General features: G+C 41.8%; 1 protein-coding gene across 1 annotated transcript; it reads right to left on the reverse strand.

Annotated features, from left to right (window-relative positions):
* Positions 1-849: 849 nt before the first annotated feature.
* On the reverse strand, positions 850-17,126 carry csrnp3 (cysteine-serine-rich nuclear protein 3). Its single transcript, XM_083777471.1, has 5 exons — positions 16,896-17,126; positions 12,824-12,992; positions 7,206-7,465; positions 6,665-6,961; positions 850-4,499 (listed from the first exon to the last, which is right to left on the reverse strand). The coding sequence occupies exons 2-5, from the start codon at positions 12,984-12,986 to the stop codon at positions 3,348-3,350; spliced, it is 1,872 nt and encodes a 623-aa protein (XP_083633597.1). The 5' UTR covers positions 12,987-12,992; positions 16,896-17,126; the 3' UTR covers positions 850-3,347.
* Between the last annotated feature and the right edge of the window lie 10,669 nt (positions 17,127-27,795).

Consider the following 27,795-nt stretch of genomic DNA (forward strand, 5'->3'; position numbering starts at 1 on the left):
AAATGAATGCTTCAGTGACTAAGAAGATTTTCTATTCATGTAGAAACTATGATTATAGGTAATGAATATAATAGGAGAGTAGGACTGGGCGATATGACTTCAATATCACAATTGTTTCAAACTTTTGCCTCAATTCCAAATAATGATTATTTAAAAAGATGAAAATAGTCAAGCTTGTAGAGCGTCTATTTTTGCTATTTGTACACGCCACCAGTGTACAACTAATACAGGCCTTGGTTAATCAGACTAAACTAGTTAGTCAATTGAATTGATGTATAAGAAAATTATGTTTCTCAATTATTCAGCTATAAGTCTGTTATTGGTCCTAAATATCGGTTTCAATATATTTTCGATTAATTGCCCAGCCTGTATAGGACAGATATTAAATCTGTCCAGACATAGGGCAGACATGTTTTTCAGAAGGCAATCTGAGAAATGGCTCTAACATGCATTTCCCTGAATGAATAACAATTTATTTTTGCTCTATAGAGCAAAGATAAACTGCTTATAAGCAGTGTTTAATATTAAGATGCATTATCTATCTTGATTGAATTGCATCCATTGCTGCTTAAAGCCACATTGTCTCATTTCCCACTGTTCTCACAGAGGGCACTTCCGCACTTTGCACTGAAAAGATCCCCAAGCTGTTGAATAACCTAAACAAGGTTGTTCAACAACCAGACTGCCTCGATGATGCGTAATTACATTTATAATTTGTTTTACTTCATTGGTGATAGATAAAAAGGACACATGATTTCAATTCAATTTATTTCAAAATCATGTTCAAAAGGAAACAACCCAACATAACGTGAACTCTTTATCTACAGTTATAAACCAAACACATTGAAACATTTATACCATTTTGTGCAAAACTTATCCTGTTTCACAGAATATGAAATATAATTGAAATAAGGAAATCAGGCACATGAAGCTGTACAACTCACAACCAGCATGAAACATAGGACAGTTTTAAGACAGATAAGCAATTTTTCTCAATACAGACCGTTTCAGTAAACCACAATAAATACACATTTCAATATATCATTCATAATAAATACTGGAAAAAAAAATCTAATACAGAAATACTTAACTGGATGCAATGTCACTGTATTTACCCTTCTCATATGCTTTGGCACACTGATTCTGTATTCTAAGGCTAGGCTATGTTGATGGCACTGATTGCCTGGAAACAGTCTGCACACTTTATTTGACCTCTACTAGGGTGACATGAGAGGAGGAAGCTTACTGGGATTCACTAGGGCTGCAATTATGCATTACTGTTTTGGTTTAAAAATCTAATTATCGACAAATGCTTTTTGGATATGTTTTATATCAACAAATCAACATCAATTGATTAGTTTGATTATTGTCGCATCCCCAGCTTTAGACAGTACTGAAAAAACACTCCAGTACTGACCGTTGTGATTACAGTGCCTGGGCAGGATAATGGCAGGCTTGGAATAGGGGCAGAATGGCAGATAGTGTTATTCATGCAGGAGAAAATGGCTCAAGGTAGAGCTTCAGCAAGGTATTTCAGTAGTAAATATATGCACTGAATTATTGCCGTCCCTAAATTTTGATATCTGAGGCCTTGATAAGGTCACAAGCATTCACTTTCCTCTTTATATCACTCATTTCATAAAGAGGTGTTAAAAGGTTATTTATAGATTTTTGGCAGATCATATACTGTAATTCGTTTTTTTCAATGGTTCATTGGATTTGGACATACAGTTATCAATTCCTGATCTGAATTGCATTTAAAATTGATTGTCAGTCTCAAATGTTTTTCCTCCTTTACATATTATTAACAAGAACCCATTTTTGGTTTCTTGCATTCAATGTTGGTGGTACTACAATGCCAAGTATAGAGTAGTACTTACAGGATGTACCACAGAGTCTATAGGAACTGTTTGCATTTGCTGAGGATTCTTCTATGAGAGAAAAGCCATTGAATAGCCTTCAAATTATTGCACTTAACACTTAACACCAACCAAAATCATCGGAATAGATCAAAATCTCAAATGCTGAGATTTTAATAATATTGTGTGGAATGTGTATATTGTATTTTTTTTCCCTGTCCTACACATCACTCAAATAACTGCCATAACCATTGACTTAATTTATGAAATACTGAAACACATTAAGTTGGGTTATTCAAATTATATCTACAGTAAATATGGTAATTCAATGGAGACAGTTTGTTGCATGGTGACGCCCCATGTAGTTAAGAATAGTAGATGGTAGATTCCCATAGTAGATGGTGGCAGGGTTCGATATATAAAAATAAATCATAATACAAATTTGAAATATGTGTGCCAGGGTTTATGTAGTTAGCATAATTTATTTTATATTCAATTGTGATATTATCAAACATAAATTCCCAGCAAACTGAACCCTGGATGGTAGAATAACCTTGAGTATATGATATTGGCATTTGGAGATATGTCAAAGTGCTACTTTAGTATATCCCTGTATACACCATCAATTCATATTTCTCAAGAATAAATACTTTTTGTGGCACTGGTGACATTACCAAACCACCACATTATTCTAAGAGTAAACTTTAAAAAAAAGTGACATATGAGAGGGGCTGCATTATTTCGTATGTATAAAATAAAAACAACTGCCATGTCATCAGACCCCTCCCTTACACAAAAGTGCAACATGTTTTGAATTATTTTTGAATAGATGTGTGAAACCGCTATATGCTCTTGAAATTGTATTTCAAAGATACAAATAGCAAGTGCTTTTCAGATCATAGAAAAGCATGGGTTAGTGACAAAGTAGAGAAAAGTGAACGGTGCGTACTGCGTATGCTGATTAGTTTGTTTTACAAACCAATGGTCAGTTTTTCATGAATGCCACTGAGATCCCCAAAACAGCATGCTTATCATTATCAAAACATTTACAGTATATAAGTATACACGTAGTTCAGAACCAATAAATAAACTGTGACAATAAACCTTTTTTTGCACATTTGACACATAAAGTAGACATAGAAAAGTTCCATCTACAGTACAATATCTGCTTAAAACTAGAACTTTACATCTGAAATTACAAGATACATTGCACAGCGTATATTTTTTGATGTTTCCACCTTGTGGCTTAAAATACTGTAGTGGAGAAAAAAGCGAGAGAGAAAGTGGATGAATCCTCAGACATTTCCATCATGAACTTGAGGCTTAATAGTTATTGATGGAAATGTACTGTGGTTTTGTAAATTGCTTTGAAATGTAAGGTCAGGTACTGTAAAAGGCCATGAATATGTTCCCTTAAAATACCACTTTGTCAGGATTCTTCTCAGGTAAAGACACAGAATGAAAGAACACTTAAAAGAGTGAGGCCCTTTAAATGGCCGTGACCTCGGGGCAATGGTCTGATAATGGAAGGGTCTTAGTACTGTCTGCTAATGAAGGTACTTCAGAAAAACCATTAACACTTGACTCTTCCTGTGGCTGCTCTGCCACTAAACAGGGGCTATGGTCGTAGGAACCCTGGGAGTTATTGTTAAGGTAGTTCTGAAAGTCTATCTGGTTCGGCACAACAGGCTGCTCCACAAATGTTGCTTTGGAGAGGGCTTTCTTCTCTTGCTCGGGTGTGCAGCAGGCCACTGGGGTTGTTGATGTGCCATTGGTGAGAGCGAAATGGTGACTAGCTCTGTATTGTTCCTCTGCTTGTTTAGGGTAGTCTGTGTACTGCTCGGCAGCCATGTTAAACGGTCCTTGGGGCATGTTGCCATTGGTAGTGCTTACCGTGTCCTGGAATGCTAAGGCGTCTCCGTATGGTTCACTGGGCTGGCTGCTCGGCCCATTGGCTGAGACGACACTGGAGCTGTCCAGCTGGTAGTACTCAGCTGGAGAAGAGTTGATTAAATAAGCGTTTCCATTCATGTGGCTTTCGTGTGTCACGGGGGCATCTGGGTAACACAGCACTGAAGACAGAGGGACCACCTCGGTGTGGGACACGGACGGAGTTGCCACAACGACCTCAAAGTCCTTCTCTTCATCCATCTCATCCTCATCCTCTTCTTCGTCAGAGTCACTGTTCCCTAAGCTCTGAGTGCTCGAGTCAGACAGCCCACTGCAAACACTGCTACTGTCCTCTTCATCTTCTTCATCTTCATCGTTCTCCTCATCATCATCATCATCATCATCGTCATCATCTTCTTCATCCTCGTCATCATCTTCATCATCTAATGGTTCCTCCATCTCGCCTGTGGTCTGCAGGTGCATGATGGCGGTCTGCGGCACAGGCTCTGACAGGGTATATTCTAAGTTGTGCTGGGTTTGAACAAGAGGGTTGCCGTTGCCCAGGCTATTGGTCTCACTATGGTAACCGTTGGTAGGGGATGTCTGCTGCTCACGACTCTTCTCCAGCTCCAGTTTCATGATGGTATGCAGGAAATGGGTCCGTACACGGATGGGGTTGAACTCTACCCTTCCTGCCGAGTTGCTGCAGCCCTCCTTCGTACAGCCACAGGGAAATGACATTCGGTCCACCTAAAGAGAACAAAAATACCTGTTGGTTAATCTGCAATACATTAATTGTTTGCAAATGTTGCACTAGTTTGACAATAAGGTAAAAAATAAATCCCATGATTTGGTCAAAGGCCCCCAAAATGTTTTATTGGGTGCTGTTGGACACCCAATACTAAAAACATAAAGTTATTATATATATTTGACTTCCTCAAACTCCTGGCCAGATATCTTGTAGTCGAAACGAATTAAGTGTAGCAACAGTGAAAACAAACATAAAATGCATATTACAATATCACTCTTATCCCCTCACTCTCTAGCTGAGAGTGGGGTGGAGTGGGAGCTGATTAGGAGCTGATCACCTCATTCCTCCTCTAGTGGTGGGCCCACCACTAGACTAATTACTAGTTAGGCACACCTGCGGCTGGCCTATAAAGGCCCAGGTGGTAACCTCACAAACATTTTGCCCTCTATCAGAGAAGTACTGTGGGAACCCTGACATTTGTGCCACAAGTTGATGCATTATGTGCAGTTAAAATCATCACTTACAAAATCATCACTTACAACCTACTAGATAAAGTGCCCCTCGGGCATGCAGGTCTCCACCAGGGCAGGTCAGGTTGTGGCCTCCTGGTGGCGTTATAATAGGCCAATGTGAAAAGGGTGCCATTTATTGATTTGAGGCATTTTGTTACAAAAATGTGTTTTGCAAAAATCCACCTGTTGTTGGTGCTATAACAGGTCAATGTGAAAAGGGAGGGATATATTCCTCAGCCTAGTAGAAAAGTCTGTGAAAGATTTCATGTAAATTGCACACTGCATTCATGATTTGAGGCTTTTTGTTCAAAATGGGCCAATCCTGCAAACTTTGAAAGCCAATGTTAGCCAATTTGAATGGAATATGAAATATATATATATATTTTTTTTCCCCCAAATTTTTATCCCACGATTTTGTAACCCAGTGCCAATTATCTAATGTAATCCTAGGCGCTACACTTCCTCTGCCAACCTGGGGGTGCAGCGGACTGACCTCATGCCTCCTTCTATGCATGAGGAGTCCAAGTTGCTTCTTTTCACCTGACAGGGGGGAATTTCCCCAGCCGGACGTAGCGCGTGGAAGGGACACGTTATTCCGACCAGTTCCTTTCCCCTCCATCAGGCGCCCCGGCTGGCCAGGGGGAGGTAGTTTTAGAGACCAGGATTACTGCATGTTTTTGTGAGGGTATCTACCCTAGGGGACACGGGGAGAACATGCAAACTCCACACAGAAAGGCCCTTTCGCCAACCCCCGCCTCGGGTATGGGCACTGATGACGCGGAGGAGGGAACACGCCGCCAGTGCCCACAGCGTCCCCAGCGGAAATCGAACCCAGGACCTTCTAGCTGTGAGGCAACAGCACTACCAACTGTGCCACCGTGCCCCTAAATAATATGAAATATCTTGAACACATGACTATAGAGAGCTGTGTAATGATTTGCAGGATTTTTGGACAGAATCTGGAAGAGTAATAGCACAAAATGAAAAGTTGGCCTCCTGGTGGCGCTATAACAGGCAGTTCTGGAAAGTTTGGGGCAGAGGTTGGCATCCAGGGAGTGTGCGAGCAGAATTTGGCATCGTCCGGGTTAACGGTGCCGGAGATGATCTGGTAACAGACGGACGGACGCACGCGCACACACACACACACAAACAGTCGCACACACACGGACAGAGTGCAAAACATACTCTCTCCCCATGCCTTCAGCCTGGTGGAGACAACTAAGCAATAAGCATTCTTCAAAAAGTAGCACATATGCTCGTATGTATGCTTGTATTTTTGCATGAGCAATATGAGACAAGAGGGCAAGCTCATCTCATGCATATGTATACCAGTCCCTTGCTAGAACGGTCTTTGACTTTTTCTGTGCAACATGCACAGAAACGGGAGATTGTCCTTTGACGCTGGCTAAAACAAATGGATTTGTTTGGATTTTGGAGTTTGTTATCGACTGGCTTTAGCTAGCCTACAGCAGGAGTAAATTGATATTGTCCATATTGTTGCCTTTTTGGATATTAATATTCTGCATGTTCGTATATCTAGATAGTGATACGATAACGATATATGTCGTCCAGCTAACAATACTTTCCTAGGCTTTGAAAGGGAAGAAAAAAACATCAAAGGCATATATATTATGCGTGTGGTGGGGATTTACCTGGCACTTGATTCCTGCTACACTGCAGGCACAGGTCTCTGGGTCGCAGAAGACTCGACAGTCACAGCCACAGTCCTCCCTGGACATCCGGATCGCCCTCAGCTCATGTTTCTCCTCCACGTCGATCTTCTTCACTCCCGAGGTGCGCAGCAGTGCTCGCCTTTTCTTCGTGGTGAGGGGCTGTAGGAAGAAATACTCGTCCACCTCTGTGTTGTCCAGGTCAATGTCGTCGTCGGAAATGTCCTCTGCTGTGAGCGCGTTGGCTTCCTCGGACTCCACTGTACCATTCTTAGTCAGCTGAGAAAACAAGGAGACATCACATTCAGGCTAGTTTGAAAAGTAAGCCTATGCGACGCTGCTGGGAACACAGAACCAGAGTCGGGCATTCTTAACAAAACCATTGAAATGCTTTCTATTTAATATCAACCTTGGTGGGACTATGCATGCTTCCCTTCGGGCTATTCAATTAAACGCAGCAGGATGATGATAGTGAAGTGATATTTGGGAATCAATGGTGTGACCTCGATCGGAAAGTGGGTACCTTGAGTTTAATGGAGTTGAGTTTCTCTTCCTTCAGGTGGTCTCTCAGCATGTCCCTGTGGAGTCTCTCTTGTTCCAGGGCGAACTCGCCCAGGGAGTACTGTCTAACCCAGCTGTGTCTGTTGGACATGCCAAGCGTGCTGCCACCCTGACTGGGCACACTGGTGAAGCCCTGGCGTCGGCTGAAGTAGTACACCGTCACGTTCTCAAAGTGCACCCTCCTGGTCCGCAGGCGCTTCTCCCTCTTCAATATAGAGTCAGCTTCATGGGGAAATAGACATGGGAGTTGTTACAACAAATATATACATTTATAAAAGGGAAATAAAACCCTAGGCCAATTCTTTGAGTTTGGTTCAAAATGGTTCAAAATCATAAAAAGGCTAGGCTGAATGAAAGGCTTAGCTTTGAATAGTCAGACAATCAGAGCTCTCCGGATGTCTGGGGAAATCTAAATTCAATGTATGGTTCTGTTATTAAAAATATTTTTTGTTAATTGTTTCTGCCCAGTTTTTCTGCCCAGATATTCATTGAATTTAGGTGTCATCAGACGTTTTCCATAGCCGAGTCTGCCATTGTCTTGTAGGTGCAAACGCAAGTATCAGCGAGCCGATTAGACGGAGCCAAATGCCTCTGCACTCGCCTGTGCCAACCACTGGAAAGACGTGATATAGACTAGATTAGAGGATGGCCGTAAACACGAGGAAGAAGAAGCCGTTTGTGACACGGATCGTGCAGAGATCTGCAACAGGAAAAATTACGACGGGACATCCAAAAGTAACACAGCTGCAGCCAATTAATTTCATAATAAGTGTGTTAGATTTAGGTGTGCCAATGTGCAGGTATTTATTAATTATTAAATTCTACATAAGGCTATGGTCACACATGAGCAGATGCAGGGAAGAGGCAAATGCCTGAAATCTGCGTCCAATTCATCAAAGTGAAATTAGACATTTATATGATAGCAATAAGCTCATAGCATTGGCCTACTACGGTTTAGTTCCCCTTAAATTTTTTGTAGAAGGCTGCATCAGTCAAAGTTAAATTAAAATGTATGCTCCTTGTCGAATAGGCCTACAGTGTGTGAAGAAAATAACTTTGTTGATACAAAACCTATGAGATGCAGGATAGTGACCTGTAGGCATTTAGCAGACGATTTAATCCAGAGCGATTTGCAGTACGCGACATTTGTATATGGCCTGAATTTATATAATTTAAATGTTAAATGTTTGAAATATTCTTTAGTAGTACTTTAGAAGCATTTTTACCTTCATGTGAAGCTTATCAAAAAACATCAAAGGAATGCTTAATTTGGTGAAGAAAAGTGATATTTGTTGGAACAGTAATGCCTGAAACATGAGTCTAGTTTTAGCTCGTCAGCCTTTTAGCACGCTTCAGGATATCCTTAACTCAACCCAGCTTCGTAGGAAAGGATTTCATCATGTTTCTTTGCTGCCACTTGGCATGCAAGCCCTCCTTGGAGTGGTTTTTTAAGGACAGTTCTTCAAGAGGGAGGGGCAAGGATCGAGGAGGGCAACGGTTGAGCATAAATAATCCCTTGCCTGGCCCAGAAATGTAGAGTCCTGGTTCACAGACGCAGTGCTCCCAGCATTCACCCCATATCAGACAGACAGGACAAATAGAAACCATCTGCTTCCAACAGCTCCCTACCCCATGCAAGAGGGACAGTTAATTTAATGCTGAGAGTGAACAAATGGAACCAAATGGACCCTTTTCCATTAGTACACACTCAGCGTTACAAATGGGTATTCATACATTTGTACATGAGAATACCGGTACATTATATCACTCAGGAATATACAGTTATAAAACAGATTTGTTACAGTTAACTTACCAAACAGTGATTTATTTCATTCAATCAGCTTCCTTTCCCTTTCCCTCTCAAAGCCATATAAAATGGAAGCATTTGCTTGGAGCATTATATTAAAGCCCAACAAAACATATCTGACAGACAGGTCTTAAAAATGACAAGTGGATATCTTTTACCCTTCTACCTCTAATGCCAAACAAAGCATGGTTGTTTTAGATCTCAGTGCCAACACCCAGTCAAGATCTGTCTACATTTGACACCTCTCTGTTCAAGTGCAAATGTATACTTGTCTTTTGTTGCATGACCGTAACGCACACTTGCATAGTCCCCTTATCTCTTCAACCACAAAAATGTACTGAATTGTTTGGAAAATAGCCAATCTACATGCTTGCATAGTGACACATTGTGTGAGTTGGTATTATGTGCTATTTTCAAAATATCTTTGAAATCGTCGTAAAATTTCACTTTTAGTTTTTAGCTATGATGACATGCCCCAAAAATGGGATGGCAGGGTTAAAGTGGTTAAGCTGACCTCCAGCCCCCAGCTACTAGCAGCTGCAGCTGACACAGAGGCCACACTCAGCCTCCCTTAGGGACACAACACCCTGCTTATACTGTATGTCACCCTGCGCCTCTACAGAAAGAAGCCCAGTCACCCTGCTGCCTGTTACCTATAGAAACAAAAGATACAGCATAATATATACACCTAAATATGTCGAGGGCAGATCAATCCGGGTACCCATTGGCAAAACAAAGGAAAAACAGCACCCTCTTTTGCTTTGAATTGAAAAGGGCGGATTGAATTTTAAAGTAACTACTGATCTGGAATTATTAACACCGTGTGGCAGAGAATGACTTTTGGCCAAATATGGTCATTTTCACTTCCGTTTTCCCGGCTCACAGACCGCCATTGTAAGAAATGGCTTATGTTAGCATAGCTCACACGGTTTATCTTTTGCCAGAAACGTAAACGTATGTTGTGCACAATGCGATGAAAAATCACAAATCAGATCCGAACCTCGGATGTACGACCATCACCACGGACAACGCCGTATTTTTCAGAGGAAAGAACCAAATAAGATCCTAATGGGACCCTATGGGATGCGCGCACGTTTCCTGATGCTGGTGGTATGCAAGGCGTTGCCTAGCAACCGGGCCAGTGTTAAAAGTAGATTTTCAGCTAAACCATTTCATGTTTGATATAAAGCTTTATCCACGAGAATTCTCGTAATTGACATACAACTGATATAGAGGGAAAGTATGAGAATTCTCGTAGTTGACATACATACAACTGGTGTAGAGGGAAAGCCATTAAAAAGACAACCCAAAGACTTGCAGGGAAAAATAACAGCTCAATTGAAATGTGTCATCTTTTGGAAACAAAATAAATTCAAATAAATCATTGGAATTATGTGGATCTCGGTATCCACATGGGAATGGCGTGGCTCCAATGTGGACCTGGGTTTTCATGTGGCAGCCTGTGACATCAGTGACATACGTATCTATGATGACAAAATAATTGGGTCAGTCTGGTCATTTACTTCTATTATGCAATTATTAAAGTTAAATATTAAAATAATTATAAAATATATGACACATAGACTGACCCATATATGGCTAACTGAACAGCAATAAAACAAGTGGAGCTGAGAACCATGTGTTGCAGACTAGCTGCCTATAGAGCCACACTGTAAAATAACCTTTCATAGGACATAGACTGTATATCGTATTGCTATCATATTAGGCCAGTATACAGCAGATGCCTGAATGAGCAGCAGGGTGCAGATATGTATATCATACGTGGCTGACTGAGGTCTTTATTACCATAGTTCTATGGTACATCATCATGACCCTGTGGTGTTGCACACACACATCCAGGGACTGCATCAGCTCATTCATCTGGCTCAGCCTGTCTGCTGACGCGCTTCCTAATGAGAGAGTCTGCCTGTGCATTCTTCCTCTTTATTACAGCACTGGCTTCTCTCTGCACCAGCTCTCCTCTCCTCTGCACTCTGTGCAGCAGCATTGAAATAACTAGAACTGCACTCTGTCGAGTGCATACTTGCTTGTTGCACACTAGTAGGCCGGGGCGGCGGTGGCTCAGGGGTAGAGTGCCTGGATGGTAACCGTAAGGTTGCCAGTTCGAACCCGGGCTCCCCCAGAGTTACTGTCGAAGTGTCCTTGAGCAAGACACTGAACCCCTAATTGCTCCCGATGTGCTAGTTGGTGCCTTGCATGGTTTCCGCTGCCGTCGGTGTATGAATGCGTGTGTGAATGGGTGAATGTAATGCACAATCTCTGTAAAGCGCCTTGGATAAAGGCGCTATATAAATGCACCATTTACCATTTACCATTTATAAATGATAGATAGTAGAAAAGATAAAGACACACGACTATTTGATCTGGATTGCACAAAAAGGAAACTATTACAAACAGGAGGTTTACCAACTACACTCAGTATAGCAATTGGTGCACAAGTGATGTTGACTACTAATGTAATGGTATCTGATGTATTAGTCAACGGTATCAGAGGATACAGCAAACCAGGCACAGATTTGCTGTTTTATTGGCATATGGCGGGTGGCTGTCGCGGTTTTTGGCGCAAAGTAACCACAGTATACCGCTAATCAACTTACAACTACATACTCTATATAGTATATGTATATGTATACGTATACGTATGTCTTACGTCATCATTTAGAGCTAGTCATACGTATACTATATACATAATCAGTAAAATAAAATAGCAAATTGTGCCTGATCTGCTGGGACCAGAGTACGTGGTGTGTATATGTATGACTAGCTCTCAATGATGACGTAAGAAATATGGTCATTTGTGTAGTCTGGTCCCAGCAAACCAGGCACAAATCTGCTGTTTTATTGGCATACGCATAAAATGGCGGGTTGGCTGTCGCGGTTTTTGGCGCAAAGTAACCACAGTATACCGCTAGTAGGTAGCAAATAGTTACACCTAATAATTATACATTTCAAATGTTCCTTCACAGATATACTGAGATTTGACAGTTTACAGCGGTCGAAAGTACTTGCGCGCTCTGCTTGCGCACTAGTTGGCCATTTATGGCCTACTAGTGTGCAACAAGCACACTCGACAGAGTGCAGTTCTAGTTGTGAACTATGCTGCCCTAGAAAAACACAGTGCAGTAACAACAATTTTGGAGACGTTCACTTATTTCTTTGTCTAAGGTCAATTCAGCCTTCATGATTTTGGGGGATAAACAAATTTTAATTTTTTCCATATGTGAACAGATACAATTAGTGCAACATCACATACATATATACCGATACCTAATCTAGACAGTTGAAACAATTTTTGTACAATTGTCCAGCATTGAAATAATATAATAGTAGTTTATGTTTTTACCTGTGAACTACGGATAGGTTGATTGTTCATGTGTTCGACTCAGGATTTTGATGCGGCATATATTGCACATACTGTATTGTATGCAATAATTATTTTAGCCTGGCTTTCTTTGAGATGAAAATTGGCTGTTAAAACCTTTTGGTTTTAAAACCTTTTGGTTTTAACTGTTTAACCAGCCTGTTAAAACCTATTGGTAACACAATTAAAACCTATTGGTTTTAACTGTGTTGTGATAGCCGTGCGTGCGTGTGTGTGCGTGTGTGTGTGTGCATGTGAGTGTGTGAGTGTGTGTGTGTGCGTGTGTGTGTGTGTGTGTGTGTGTGTGTGTGTGTGTGCGTGCGTGTGTGTGTGTGTATGCATGCATGCATATGTGTTTGTGCGTGTGTTTTGTCGGGAGGCAGACACTCACGCATGAAGGGGCCTGAGGCAGAGGGGTTGACACTGTCACTGCTGTCCCCACTCTCACTGCAGGAGACCTCATCGTCAGACTCCCGCAAGGAGGAACACGGGGAGGAGGAGGCCTCCACCTCCTCAAACTTCCTCTTCAGTATTCCGCTCATCGCCCTCCGCATCTACACCTGGAACAAACAGACAGACAGCAGAAGGGCCACACACATTATCTAATAGCCAACTTAGGACCCTCCACAATCCTCAACACACTCAATTAGCTATGGGACCCAGACCCCAACACACCTGCCACAGTCCATCAAGGCATCAACCTTCATACACACACACGTGCACACACGCACGCATACGTGCGCGCTCGTGTCGTGTGAACACACACTCTCCCATGCCGCCATCCCAGATCCCAGGTGTCCCCTGGGCGATTGATCACCTTGGCACAAAGGAGCTGAGATGGAAGGAGAAAGCTGCTAATTGCGTAATGCCTACTACGTGTGCCTCATTCTCCTGTCTTTGATTGATTGACTGCAGAAAAAATGAGACTCTGACAACTTGTCTCGTCTGCTACTGGTCACAGTGGCCTTCATGTAGACAAAAGGTAAATGACAGCCGACTGTTTGGCAAAACACTTAAGAATCTGTTAATTGCAAATGGCAGAATGCCTGAATTGAAAATGAAAGTATATGAAAAATGCCCAGAGCAGCTTGATATCAGCCTGTAGCAAATAAACAGAGGAATTATGTGACTACACTTAATTGCTGTTTCACCTAGAAAACACAATGCATAAAAAAACATCCATAGGCTTCAAAATTAATTAACTAGCATCTTAGGGGAAATTAAAAAGAAACCCATATAGCTTATTCAAGGCATTGTGAAGAATTCAAACATGTGTGTGTTTGTGTGTGTGTGTGTGTGTGTGTGTGTGTGTGTGTGTGTGTGTGTGTGTGCGCGTGCATGCGTGCATGGGTGGGTGTGGGTGGGTGGGTGGGGGCTACTTGAATTCAATATGTGCAGTATATAATGTACGTTACCTTAAGTTGTACATATGTTATCATATATTTAAATGCTTCAAATCTATGTGACAACCACAATGATTATTGAATAAATCACACCATTCAGTGCCAGAGGAAGAATAGAAGAAGCAGCTGTGGCTGGGAAATAATAGAATATGAACATTTGTGGGTCTGCATGTTGTTGGTCGTGGTACAGATCTGTTACAGATCATTTCAAAGTCAATCGAGAGTGCTCATTAATGCCACTGCAGTCACATCCAGTCAAATCCGATTAAAATCTGATTTATTTCTCAAATCTGATCTTTTGGCCCGACTGTTCACACTGCATTTGCAAGTGACAAGATCGGATCTGTTAGAGAACTGTGTGTTCAGACTGGCAGACAAATCCAGCCTGACTGTGTCACATCCAGATTGGAATCTGGTTAGTTTAAAGGACAACTTTAGTTTTTTTTCAACCAAGGTTCATGATTTAGGTTGTTATTAGAGAAAGTAAAAGAGTAGTATTCTTTTTTTTTCTTCATTTGCTTTCTTTAGTTTTAGCAATTTTAGCTATTTTTGACAGGGGGGCTGGGGCATGGGGCTGGGGCAAAATAAAAAAGAACACTCATCTTTTACGTTCTCTAATAACAACCTAAAACATGAACCTTGGTTGAAAAAACCCAAAGTTGTCCTTTTAAAATAAAATAAGTCTAAACACAAACAAGTCACATCATGGAATCCGACTGAGAAACCACCTCTGAATGTGGCTAAAGTCACATTTGTAAAAATCTGATTCCATGTGACTTGTTTGTGTTTAGACTTATTTAAATGATTACAATGTGGATGTGACACAGATCTGATTCAGGCTGGATTTAAGTCCTCTGACTGATGGTGCAATTAGATGTATAAACAAGTACAGGCTATCAGTCAACCACTAATACTAATCATCATTATACTGGAACTGACTTGAATGAGTGGTGCATTGTAACTGTCAAACAATGTATTACTTTGATTGCTGCCTCTCCCCCCTGAATAATATCCTGTAATTATTCCTGCAGCAATTATTTTGATGTTAATCACCCCCCCCCCTCCCCCCCCCAGTGTTAGGCATCAATGAACATATGCAGTGTAAATGTTTTGCTGAAATGTGTTTAGTTCATGTTTATTAAGTCCAATACTTAATACTTAGTGTTCTTTTTTATGTGACGGCAGCAGTTGGACCCTCATGTCACACTCTGAAATAAACCCATAACAGTGCCACTGGAGCGGAGCACGGAATGCTAGGAGCCTGGCATACCTCCCGCCCCCATGCACGCACGCACGCACGCACGCACACACACACTCACACACACACACACACACACACACACACACACACACACACACACACACACACACACACACACACACACACACTCCCTTTTTTCTTTAGGAAACCGAAATCAGGAAAGACTGCATACAATTTCAACCAGTCCCAGTCTGTCTGTCTATCTGCCAGAGCAGCTTGTGGGCGAGTTCCCATTCAGAAAGAGCCATGCTGTTTCATCTAGAGGCTCTGCTATCAACTCATTACAGATGCAAATGCTGCCTGAGAGACGAGGCGGTGTGTGGAGCTCAAGGGAGGATTGGTGCTGCCTGCCAGCCAGAGGGTCATTGTTCCCAGGAGGCTGTTGCTTGTTCAGTACTGTGACATGGCACTGTGAGCGCTTGGAGAAGCTCCAGTGTCAGCCTCCGGTGTCAGTAGCTTCACCTAGAACTGAGGAATGTGGGAGACAGCGGAGGAGAGAGGTCTCCGTCAGGACAAACCCACGCTAATGGCTTTCCCTCCAAATGAATAGTAACCCCTTCTGACCCTAAAGCTCCCCATCTGGCTGAGCAACACTCTCGCCGCCAATGCCAATAAATGGGCTGACTGACAGGGAACAGATGATGTGCCAAATATAGATTATGAATAATGATGATGACGAGGCAAAGCAACATTGAACATTTCACTGACATTGTTACATATATTCATTAAATATATATAAGGAAATTAAATTGAAACCCCAAATGTGCTCCAATGCAGTTGTTGCTCATCTTTCTTTTCTTTTGTCCCATTTGCTATTTTCTAGCATGGATGGCAATTTCCACATGGAAATTACTTGTGCAATTGTAGTCTAGTTCCTTGGATCCTAATTAGGTAACATTGTTGGAAACCCATGGATATACTTAGACCTCAGCAGATGCTGCACTAGGCTTTGATATCCAAAAGCGGTTTCCATGGAGATTCTAAAGTATCTCAACTACTGTTCCACAACGTTTATAAAGACCCTACATACTAGCACCAACATAAGGGTGAATTAAGCCATACAGATGATAAACAAATTATCTTAAATACATTATATTTGTGGACATTACTGTATAATGGCATACTGTATTCAGTCGTAAGCTTTTTATATAGATCCTATCTAAAGAACTAATTTGAAAAGCTATAACGTCTCCCTGACACTGAGTGGGCATGACATCATGTGCAACAGCACTGTGGGTAATGTAGGCCGAGTCTACTATGCTTAGGGCTTAATAGAATCCAGAGATCAGAGATTGTTCCTCCTCTCCACCATACAGCTCGTTCTTTGTCTTCTCCAACGTCGCCTTACCACTAATCATGGCTGGGCAGCACACACCACGGTGCGAGAGAGAAAGTCCTGGGCAAAAATAATGCAGCAAAAGCCTGCTTTAGGAAAGCCCCTCCCTGTGTTGGCTTCACTGAGCACACACAGACATGCACTGGGGAAACCAACTCCAGTCCTTAATCAACAGCATTCACACACAGACACAGCAGCACTCCAGTACACTTAGAATTCTGAGTCAAAATCCTCCTTTTTCCTCGGCATTCATTCACTTGGCTCCCACAACCACAATGAACTGCTGTGACAACACAAACTTCATGCTGCAGACAGACCTGTTTATAGAGTAGACAACCACAATAGAAAAATACTCATCGCAAGTGATGCCAACGAGGCCATGGCATCTACTGCGAGTCATGACACATCATCATGACACCTAATCCATTATACACTGCTCTGTGTGTCAGCTCGTACAACTGACCTGTGTGTGTGTCCACTGGCAGAGTGCGACTCCTTTCACCTCTCCTCACAACAGCCCCGGCAAATAATACTCAATTGTCACTACTCAAAAAAATCAAATAAAAGATGAAACATGATGAATAAATTGCTTTAGTCCACTGACTTGCTGGGACCCCAGTGCACCAGGGGCTTACAATGAAAACGGGTGCAGGAGTGTGGGAGAGACTTTAAAAATGTTCCTGCTCAGACTCCACTGCCGGTACCATATGATTTATTGTTGCATGGCGATGGAGTCTCTCTCTCTCTCTCTCTCTCTCTCTCTTTGGCCACACAAAGGCTCATTAGCTGTAGCCAGCTGAAAGGCAGGAGCCTGACTGGAGCGGGAGTGGAGTGGAGCAGAGGCAGCCTGTGAGATCACATGGGTGGGATGTCTGAGAGAGAGAGAGAGAGAGAGAGAGAGAGAGAGAGAGAGAGAGAGAGAGAGAGTTCAGGCGTGCCTCTGCTCCTGCTGTCTGCAGATATTTTTACCAGCATGAGCAAGGGAGGGGGGAGGCAGGAGGGAGGAGGCAGGAGGGAGAGGTGTGTGTGTGTGTGTGTGTGTGTGTGTGTGTGTGTGTGTGTGTGTGTGTGTGTGTGTGTGTGTGTGTAGGGGGGGGGGGGTCAGAAAGAGAAAGTGAGGGAGCATGAGAACAGTGGAGAAATAGATAGAGGGCATATGAGAGATGCAGGGTGGGGGAAGGGGGTGTATGAGAGAGATGCAGAGAGGAATGGATTCAGAAGGGAATAGTAAGGGGAGGGGGTGGATGAGAAAGAGGTGGGGGACTCTGGGAGAGAGGGAGAGAGAGAGAGCGAGAGAATGAAGAAGTAGAAAGGGTAGAGAGGGGCAAGGGGAAGGAGAGAGAGAGAGAGATCTGATGCCAAGCACAACACAATAAGCCAGGAATATTAATAGGCAGAGGGCATAAAACTGCAGCAGGAACAGCAAGATGACTTATATACCAACTGGGAGCAGAAACTCCAAGAACTGTCAGATATGCAGCAGGAGAATATTATACATTGTTTGTATTCCAGAAATGTTGGCAAAAATGATTCATCGTCAGCTGGCTTTGCAGAGAAAAGGAGGGATTACCCAGAACATATTGCATGTGTCTGTCAACAGGCAAATGCAAATAAATACTGGTATATTTTCAGCACATGTATATTCATAATCTCAGTAAAAGCTAGTGTTAATCAGTCATATAGCTATCACAGTAACATTTGTCAGCAGTGGTCCCAACACTTCCTGTGCCAGGAAGGTCTGCTGAGAGTTAGTGCGGCCACAGCCTGTGGACTCAAAGAGCTATGATATCATTGTCGCGCTCAACTGGACAATAAATCAACATAAAGGTCCTGAACTTCCTTGTATAGGTCAGCTTAAAACCAAGAGGCTTTTCCACCACCAGCACTCAGTAGTACATATTAAGTAAGTAAGTAAGTAGCATTGCCGAGCCATGAGGTCAGGAGTTTATCTCCTGTCACTGTGTAGAGTGAGGCGGGTTGAGTACATCCCCCAGCAATTATGTACAAGTACACCCCCTGGACAGGACGCTAATTTGCAGGGACTTACCCCCAATCCAACCCTTGATGCTCAATTCCAAACAGGGAGGCATAGAGCACTGAAGTCTGACGTCAATATCGGTAGAGGGCGCAAATCCACGGGTTCATGTACTTTTTATTTGCATTGTAATCCCCATAGGGGATTATAAGAACTGTGTAAAATATACATGTCATCCCGGCCGTTTCACTCATATGGATATGAAGAATCAACTGACTGAGAGAAAACGATATTGTTACTGCTACTGAATTAGTTACAATTTCGAAGGAACAGACTGTATCATATACAGTATGAGTGAATTCTGTCGCAAACGATACAGAGACACCTCCCTAACGCAGAGACAGCTTGTTTATTTTTGGACCACAATGCTTATATGAAACAATTTTAAGATGACCCCATGTTATTCTCCATACAGAGAAATGACTTCCGTGAACCAGGCAGAACCAGGGGATGAGCGAATGACGTCAGGACTTCGGCGCTCCATTGGGCCCCGTTTTACTGTCTTTATTGGTATGACCCCAGCCAATTTTAAACAACCCAATCCATAACCACAACGCCACTGAGCTGGTTCCTGCAGTTAGTTGGGAACTTTAAAATATTCAGCCACTACTACTGGATATTTTCAGTGTTATTGATACTCTTCATACGTTTGAGATATTTTAAGTTTAATAAACAAACCCCTATTATAAATAATATTATTATATAAATAAATAATACATTGTGGAATGACATCACAATTTACAATTATAATTTACAATTTAGACATTTAGGCTTTATCCATAGAGCAACTTGTTATAAGCAAGGATAAACACACACACATCAAATGCATAGAGTGTCTGTCTGGCTGTGTGTGTGTGTGTGTGTGTGCGCTTGTGCGTGTGTGTGTGTGTGTGCGTGTGTGTGTGTGTGTTTGTGTGTGTCAGATGTAGTTATAAATAAACATAATTAGCTGCGGCTGTCCTATTACCGTGTCTGTGAAAAGGGTATATTTGTTAATAATATGAATAACAGGCAGGAGCATACATAATAGTCATACTGTGTAGCCTGTTAATGGTTACACATTGGGTCCAATTAAATAGAACATCTTTGCCTTCTGTGTACCGTGTACCACTACCTACAGTACCTACCCAGCACATCATAATGATAACACACATAGCCTGACTTTGGCCGCATCTCAAATCTTGCACACATTCTCCCACTTCCTCCAAAAGCAATAATAATGAAATTTGTTTTCTTTTCTTTTTTTTCTTCTTTTTCTTTGCTGGAAAAACAAACCAAGCATCATGGAGAATGAGGAAGTTGTCGAAACTTGTCTACAACTTTTAAACAAGTGCTGCTTGTGCAACAAAAGTGGGGGATGGCTAGCCTGGCTTGATTCGGTCTGGCTTATTAGCCAGGCTAGGGGATGGCTGGTTTATTTGTTTTTCCCGACCGCTGCTGCATGCTTGCCTCTCGCTGCAATGACCATTCTGGCTGTAGTTAGTAGTCTAGTCTACAACGTGCAACAAATGCAGCTGCTAGCTCTCTCAGTCAGTGTCAGACAAGCTAATACACAACAATTCATCGCTCTTTGTATGCTGGCTGTACCGTACCTGTACTGTATGTGTGAGCTGCGCCTGCTATGTCATGACCCCCCCTAAACAAATAATAATAATAATTGTCCCCGCACTTTTTACGTCCTGACGACACCACTGGCTAATGTTCCAATTAAGGTACAACTAGCCAATGGCCGGGTTTCCCAAAGCGATTTCAGGTTGTACGTAGCTTAAGAAGCTGCATAGGCTAAGAGCCTCCTAAGGTACTGTGTGCGTATAGCAGAAAACCTGTTTCCCGAAAGCCTTCTGAGCTTACGCAGTATCTTATTAGTTGCAGCTGGTTCTCAAGTGCACAGCGTTACGTGCTACCTGGCAGTGGCTTTGGGAAACACTATACTTGAGTTGGTTCTCAATAGTATAGCGTTGCATGTCTTCTTAACTGCCTTCGGGAAACACAAAGGCCTCCTAGGAAGAAGGAACTTAGACGCAAAACCGTTTCCCGAAAGCCTTGTTACTGTTGTTAGCCTAATGTCGTACGCAGCAGTTTGTAAGAGGGACCTGGGGTACTCGTAACACCCTTCATGTTATCCAGATAAACCCATAGCTTACAACGCATAATGTGCCACACCTCCCCAAAAAACAGACATACAAGCTATCAACGCACTGCGGCATGGTGTCAACAGGTTATAGATCTGATTCTGTTCTTTTGGCACATTGGCACTATAGGCACAACATTAACCTGACGTTTACAAAATGTACTGTCACGGACTCACGGATGATCCGATCATCTTATAAAAATATTAAGCATATGCCAATTTAGCTAAAGTTATAGATGAGGATGTAATTTTCATATTTAAACTATGAAAGTCCCTGTCACAGGGCAGCCCGTGCCCTATATACATTGTATAAATGACATTGTTATTATTACACACAATGATTCCAAGAGGTTTAAATATGTTTATATTTGTATTGACACTGAGGTTGCATTGTTCGTCACCTGTCTCCCCTCTGCAGGGCTGGCACTCCTCTCTAGATTGGAGGGTGCCAAGTACTGTGGAGGAGGAGGGGTGTTTGTTCCTTTTATGTTTACTCGTAGGCCTTAGTTGGCCGTGTGGTTGAGTCAATTGATTGCCACTTGCTGATTAGGTGGTAGATGGTTTGCCCCACCTGTATAAAAGCAGGATTGCTGCAGGTCGAGACAGTTCAGGACAGGCTCACTTGAGGCTAGTCGTGAAAGAGCAACAGGTTAGAACTGTGAGTCAGGGCCTCATCACAGGAGGCATTTAAGCCTGTAACAGTGCTTAACAGTTACTGTTAACACTTATTTTCTTAAGTGTTAATTTTGTTTCCTATTTGTGGAACGTTATTTTGGCCAGTAGTTCTTTATTTTTGTATTTGCACTGTCTAAAGACACTTTTGGAGGTCAATAAAATCCCTGAAATGTGTTTGTGGACCTGTCTACTCCTTGGATTCCTATCAGAATATAGAACTATTAAACACTTTAACACGCAGGCACGCACGCACACACGCAGGCACGCAGCCACGCACACGCACGCACGCACGCATGCACGCACGCACGCACACACACACACACACACACACACACACACACACACACACACACACACACACACACACACACACACACACAACTTACTGCACCTTTGATGTGTCTGCATTCAGTTTAGTTTGTGAGGGCTAATGCCAATCTGGCCCTTCAAATGCTTAATATTGTTGCTGTCAGGCAGAAACCTTGTATCTCTATATTTTAACTTTTAAGCTCAAAACGTGATTGGCTATTTTTGCTTGCTTTGAGTTAGGATCCTGAAAAACAGTTTTGGACATATGAGGTTTTCACGGTTCCACCGACTGTGACTATGCAATTTATGTACCGGAAATGCAAAAGCGAAGAGGTTATTTATATTGATAATGATCTGTACACTGCTGAGCTCTCAAGATGGGAGTTAGTCAACTACAGATAAACCAGAAGGACCAGAGGACCTGCATGGATAATGTCACTGCTTGCACTGCAAGATGTGTAATTCAATTCATATAAATGTATACATTTTAAACTGGGCTCTACTGTATATGGTGCATGGTTATTAAGTACTCTGTAACATGGAAATTTGGCCCTAACTGGTCTACGTAGGTCGAGTCTAAGAAGCTAACTACCATTCATGAAATTCATATTACTTCTATAAGTCATGCTAGTGGCACTACTAGCCTAGCGTAGGTTGCAAGGTTTGTTAATAATCATGGACAAAAGCACTATGTGCTTAGGTCCGGGTAGCTCAGTCGGACTTGGTAGAGCTAGAGCTCTCACCTTTGGACCACAAAGTCATGGGTTCAATCACGGGCACCGCCAACTCAGCGTATGAGTAGCGTGGCTTGAGTGCGGTAAATACAATCATGTAGTGAGTCCTTGGAGCTGATGGTAGGTGTGGTGCTCCACATGCACCACATTGTAACCACATTGTTATCGGCTGATACGGACAATAAGCCTCTCCCAATAAGCCTCTCCTCTCCCGTTGCATAATGGTACAGCAGTACATCATGCATACATGAGAATATAATATAGTTTGTTGAACCTTCTTTTAGTTTTGGTTTTTTACCTTTGATGTAAGCTGCTGTACTGGAAGATCTTTTCATGCTTCTCCTATGACTGAGTATCACATATGCAGCTCTATTGTATAAAAATGCAAAACACAAGCAGGAGAGAGGGCATATATTACACAAAACGCCATCGCACCAGTGATGGTGACCTACGTTTATTTGCTCTGAATTTCACATGGATTTCTTATTTGAAGAGCTCATGTGGATTTACCTCCTACACTTGTATCCTTTTTAAGAGCCACTGTAATTAGGTTGTCATGACTTGAACTCTGACATATGGCCGACCTATTAAAAGAAACAAGGATCTGCCACAGTAACCGTTCCCTAGACCCCTCGATCCCAGCTGTGAAATGGATGGACTAGAAAAGAAGTGGGCATGTGGGGGTCGAATTGAGAAAAAGTAGAGGGGCTGAATCAGGACAGATTTCAGAAATCACTATAGCTTGAATTCCCTAAAGACAATCTGGGCCATGTCTGCTTCTGCCAAAATGCCTATGCCACTCAATATGGCTGGGCTCGTCACAAATTACAACAGTCATGCAGCACTCATTTACACAGCCCAGATGGCTTTGAGGATCTTTGTTATAATTGTTGTTGTTGTTGTTTTTGAAGCGGGATAACTCGTTTGGTGCCAATACACCCAGACTGTCTGTCTGAGCGAATGGGGGTGCATTCCAGTGTAACTGAGTGATGGGATCTCACAGCAAAGGCAAACCCTGAAACCACGAAGATTCTGGGCCGTGCAAAACAGTCTGAGGTTGGGCTCAACCTCATCCATCACCGGTGTCACACACTCGGCCATAAACGGCAACCTTGAGAGTGAACAAGGGAGGAAAAGAGTGAATAAGCAAGGTAGAGCAAGAGGAGTGTGTGTGTGTGTGTGTGTGTGTGTGTGTGGGGGGGGGGGGGTAAGAAGGGAGGGGGCTAGGTCTCAGCTGGGCCCCCCTGAGAGGCTGCAGCCTGGATGATTATACAGCTACATATGATGTCAATGGAGTATCCCTGCCACCGAGAGAACACAAACACTGCTCATATATTCATTGACACTGTTTTGTAGAGAGGAATGAGACAGACCCCTAAATTATACATGAAAGGGCCACAGAGGGATATCTTTTGTGAAATTGTGAGAGGTCAGGGAGCGTATTTTCGAGTATGCTTTCTCCCTGTGTTTCTGTGCACCATTGTCACCATAATGTTCGGGATTACCACAATGCATGTGATAATTTGCATCTTCTCGTCCCTAGGGAAGGCGTGGTCACATGTGCCACCCTCGACCAAACACAAATCGATGGGCAGGATGATTCAAATCAACCAGTTATTGATTACTTCTGCATCCTAAGAGAAAACAATGATGAGAACAAAATGTGGTACATGAGTACAGTTAACAAGAAGGCCTTACTAATGTTCGAAAATGGAATTGACCACAATGAGATCAACTGTAAAGTTGGTATGTTTTTTGCAATACCTCATGTTAATCTAAATATTCTTACTCATAAATTAATGCATTTTCTGAGGTGCAGAATGTAATGGCTAATTTAGTCATGAAACCTTTTGGCCAGTGTTGCTGAACAAAAATGACTTGCTCCTCAGTATCATATGAAATGAATAGAAGATGGCCAATTTATAGACGATCGTCAAATGTGATTATTTTAATTTTGAATCAACTTCGGGAGAATTACACAATACACATGTGCGAGGGAGGAAAAACACTCCACAATTAAACACAAAGGAATCCATTTAAGGAAATGTAGCGACATCTACAGATTTTATGCAAATGAGGCTTCACATGCGCTCTGTACATTTGTTAACTTGCTCTTGCCTGAGGCTGCAGACAGATCTGCTCCACACACATGAAAGGGAGGGAGGGAGGATGGGAGGGAATGGGGGGTGGTGGAAGGAGGGAGGGGGGTCCAGCCCACTGCTCAGCACTCAGTACACGGAGGAGCCTGGTGATGCCTACTGCAGCCTCCCTCCCGCAGCTAGAGTATAGCCTTGCACTGGCAACCATTGATCTCTTCTTCCTCCTCACAGAACAATAGAGGAAACACATCTACCCTATTAACCACATGGGTGCAGGGAGAGGACAGACCCACACAGGGTAACTAGAGAGAGACCCATCTAATGCGGTGCACTATATATTTCCTGGACTGCATGTGGTGTCATTGTTTGTTTTATTGCACCTGAGAGTGGATACCCTTAATTACTAATATTATGAATGGCACAACCATTGTGTGAATTGTATGTGTATTTTAAGGTATACTTGTACTGGAATTTGCTTACAATACTTCTGATGACATTTATCCAGCGCTGCTTGATACAGTCACATGTTTGAATTGAGTCTTAATGCATGTGAGGAAATTCACATACACTATCTCATTCAGCTTCTCTATTAATAAGAAAAGAAAACAGTTGAGGGAAGCTGTGATCAAAAGACACTGAAGCAGATATGTAAGCACAGAACTATAGCAGCCCCACATTCCAACTTTGTTTTGATTTGCTGTAATTCGAGCCACACACTGGAGGCATAATCAGGTACTTTTCACCCTCGTGTCAATCACAATGCTCGCCTGAATAATTCATAGCTCTATATTTTATTTATGACTGAATTTTCCCATGCCACCTGAAAGTTTGCAGAAGCCCGTTTGCTGGCAGAATCAGAGCTGCCAAAGCATCTCAGTCTGAGACGGGTTTGCTTTCATCTCATACAGGCCGGGGAAGCTGTGGGATTCACATTCTGCAGACAAGACTTATCATTTATATATAGCCAGTATCTGTTGAGATCTAGACACATTTCATATGCGAAACATTAGCACCATTATCTGAGAACATTCACCAAGTAGGCCAGACCTAGATATGGTTGTAAGGAGAATTACACTGATGTTAAAACAACAAAGTGACACACGATACTTTGTCAGAAAAATGATGGAGGGGGATCAGTGAGTAATTCAGTTTGCACACTAAAACTGATTTGCATTACGTAGTACGACAGTCTCGATTGTCAAAATGAACTGATTTAGTTATTTTCTGCAGCTGACACTACCATTACTACCATTATAAATAATACCATTACAGTACTGCCGTTGCGAAACTATGCTAATGTACTCCAGTTCTCTTTAAAGGTGTGTGGTTCTTCTGACATCTTTTTATGGTTTAGGATATGGTTTAGGATTACAAAGTTTATCCCATATTCTGGCCCCAATCATGGTCAAGAATATTTTGCTTATAAGAAATGCATTGTTTTATGTATTGTTTGAAATGCTCCAATCCTGTCATTGCTCCAAATATACAGTAGGTAATTTTACTATAAACATGTACATCAACTTTACAGCACCAATTCAATTAAACATGTTTGGATGTTACATAATAGCACAAATCAGTACATTTCAAAGTATTGCATTTTATATATTATACAGATTATTAATATTGACTATTTTGGGATGTAAAGCCATTAAGATGTAAATAGGTCAGGAATATTGGTTATTATTTTATGAAACAAATAAACAACATGTCTCTGAGGCTTTTTGTTCATTGTTTAGTCCAGTGGTTTTCAAACAGTGGTCCAGGCACCACCAGTGGTACTTGAGGGGGTTCCAGGTGATGAGAGTTGGTAACCAAATGGACCCTTAACTTTTGAGAGTGTAAAATGTAATTTTCTATCAAGAGTTAAATTATTGTTAAACATCTTAATTACTTAATTTACAAGAAGTCTACACAATTAGAGAATGTAGAATAATTGCTATTTTGATCAAGGCCTGCTATTTCTCCTAATGGTAGCCTACCTACCACATCAATAGAGCATGGAATTGTAGATAAAGTCTTATCCAACGACAACAAAATATTCAAAGTCTTTGGTCTGAGAGGCCAAATCTCATCAAATGCATGGTGGTCTGTGGCTCAAATGCCAAATAAATAATGTAACTTGATATGAAAAGTGTTGAAAACCACTGGTCTAGTCTGAGACTAGAATATTACGATTCACAGGCTGTCACTTAATCACTCTCTCTGGTAAAAGCCTGCTCTGACCCCATTAACCCCCTTTGGAAGTGCTTTTAATGCATAGTATACCTTGTGGAAATACCTGTTTCAGGTTTACTGTGCATTAAATTATGCAGGGCTGCAACTATTGATTATTTACTTATCAATTATTCTACAAATAAGTTTTGCGATTAAACAAATAAGCATTTCATACTTAGCCAGCCGTATCACGGTGTTGTGCACAAATAGTGAAAATAGCAGATCTACAAGCTCACAACGCACGTGCTGCCTTGTACATAGGCTATTTCTCACTATATATTTAATATCTATTATTGTATTAACTCATTAATTACCGTACCGGTATTGTTTTTTTTTACTGCAAGCACGAACGCACACACACACGCACCGTCTACAATGCATACATGTTGCACCTGTATAATAGTCCAATACAGTTAACTTGACATTTAATGTAGAGATGCAACAGTAAAACATGTGTGGTGCACTGGTGTTGGTATGTGGGAAACCTTGTCTTGGCTTGAGTGATTTGATCCAAAGGTCCCAGTAGTGATTACGGTAGAATGTTCCCAACATTAAAACTGGTTACCATAGTGATTGCACTCATGGCAAGCAGTGCCATTATGGGAATCATCGTTTGAGAAAATACTTTATATTCTGATCGAAGCCAAACTAAAAGAGTGATGCTACAACATACTAATTTAGATTCTGTCCCTGCATTGTCCACATGAAATATACATTTTCTTTAATTATTTTATATCAAGGAATGAATTAATGAATAAATAATAAAAATACATATACTGTACAGTGTACACACACGCACGCGCGCGCACACACACACACACACACACACACACACACACACACACACACACACACACACACACACACACACACACACACACACACACACACACACATTGCATATTATATTTCTTCATATATGAAGAAAAATACTTTATATATATATATAAATATATATACATACACATACACATACACATATACATAGTATACATACATACATACATACATACACTAAGATATATGAAGATGTATTTGAAGATAAATAATATGTACATAATGTTTCTCAGCAGTTAATTAGCTAGAGCCACACAGAACATTCCAACTAGATGTCATGGCAACATCTCCTGAGAGTCTGATCCTACACTATGAAAGCCCAGAGCTCA

Source organism: Protomyctophum parallelum (assembly GCF_964188405.1).
Source record: "Protomyctophum parallelum genome assembly, chromosome: 11".
NCBI classification, from domain to species: Eukaryota; Metazoa; Chordata; class Actinopteri; order Myctophiformes; family Myctophidae; genus Protomyctophum; species Protomyctophum parallelum.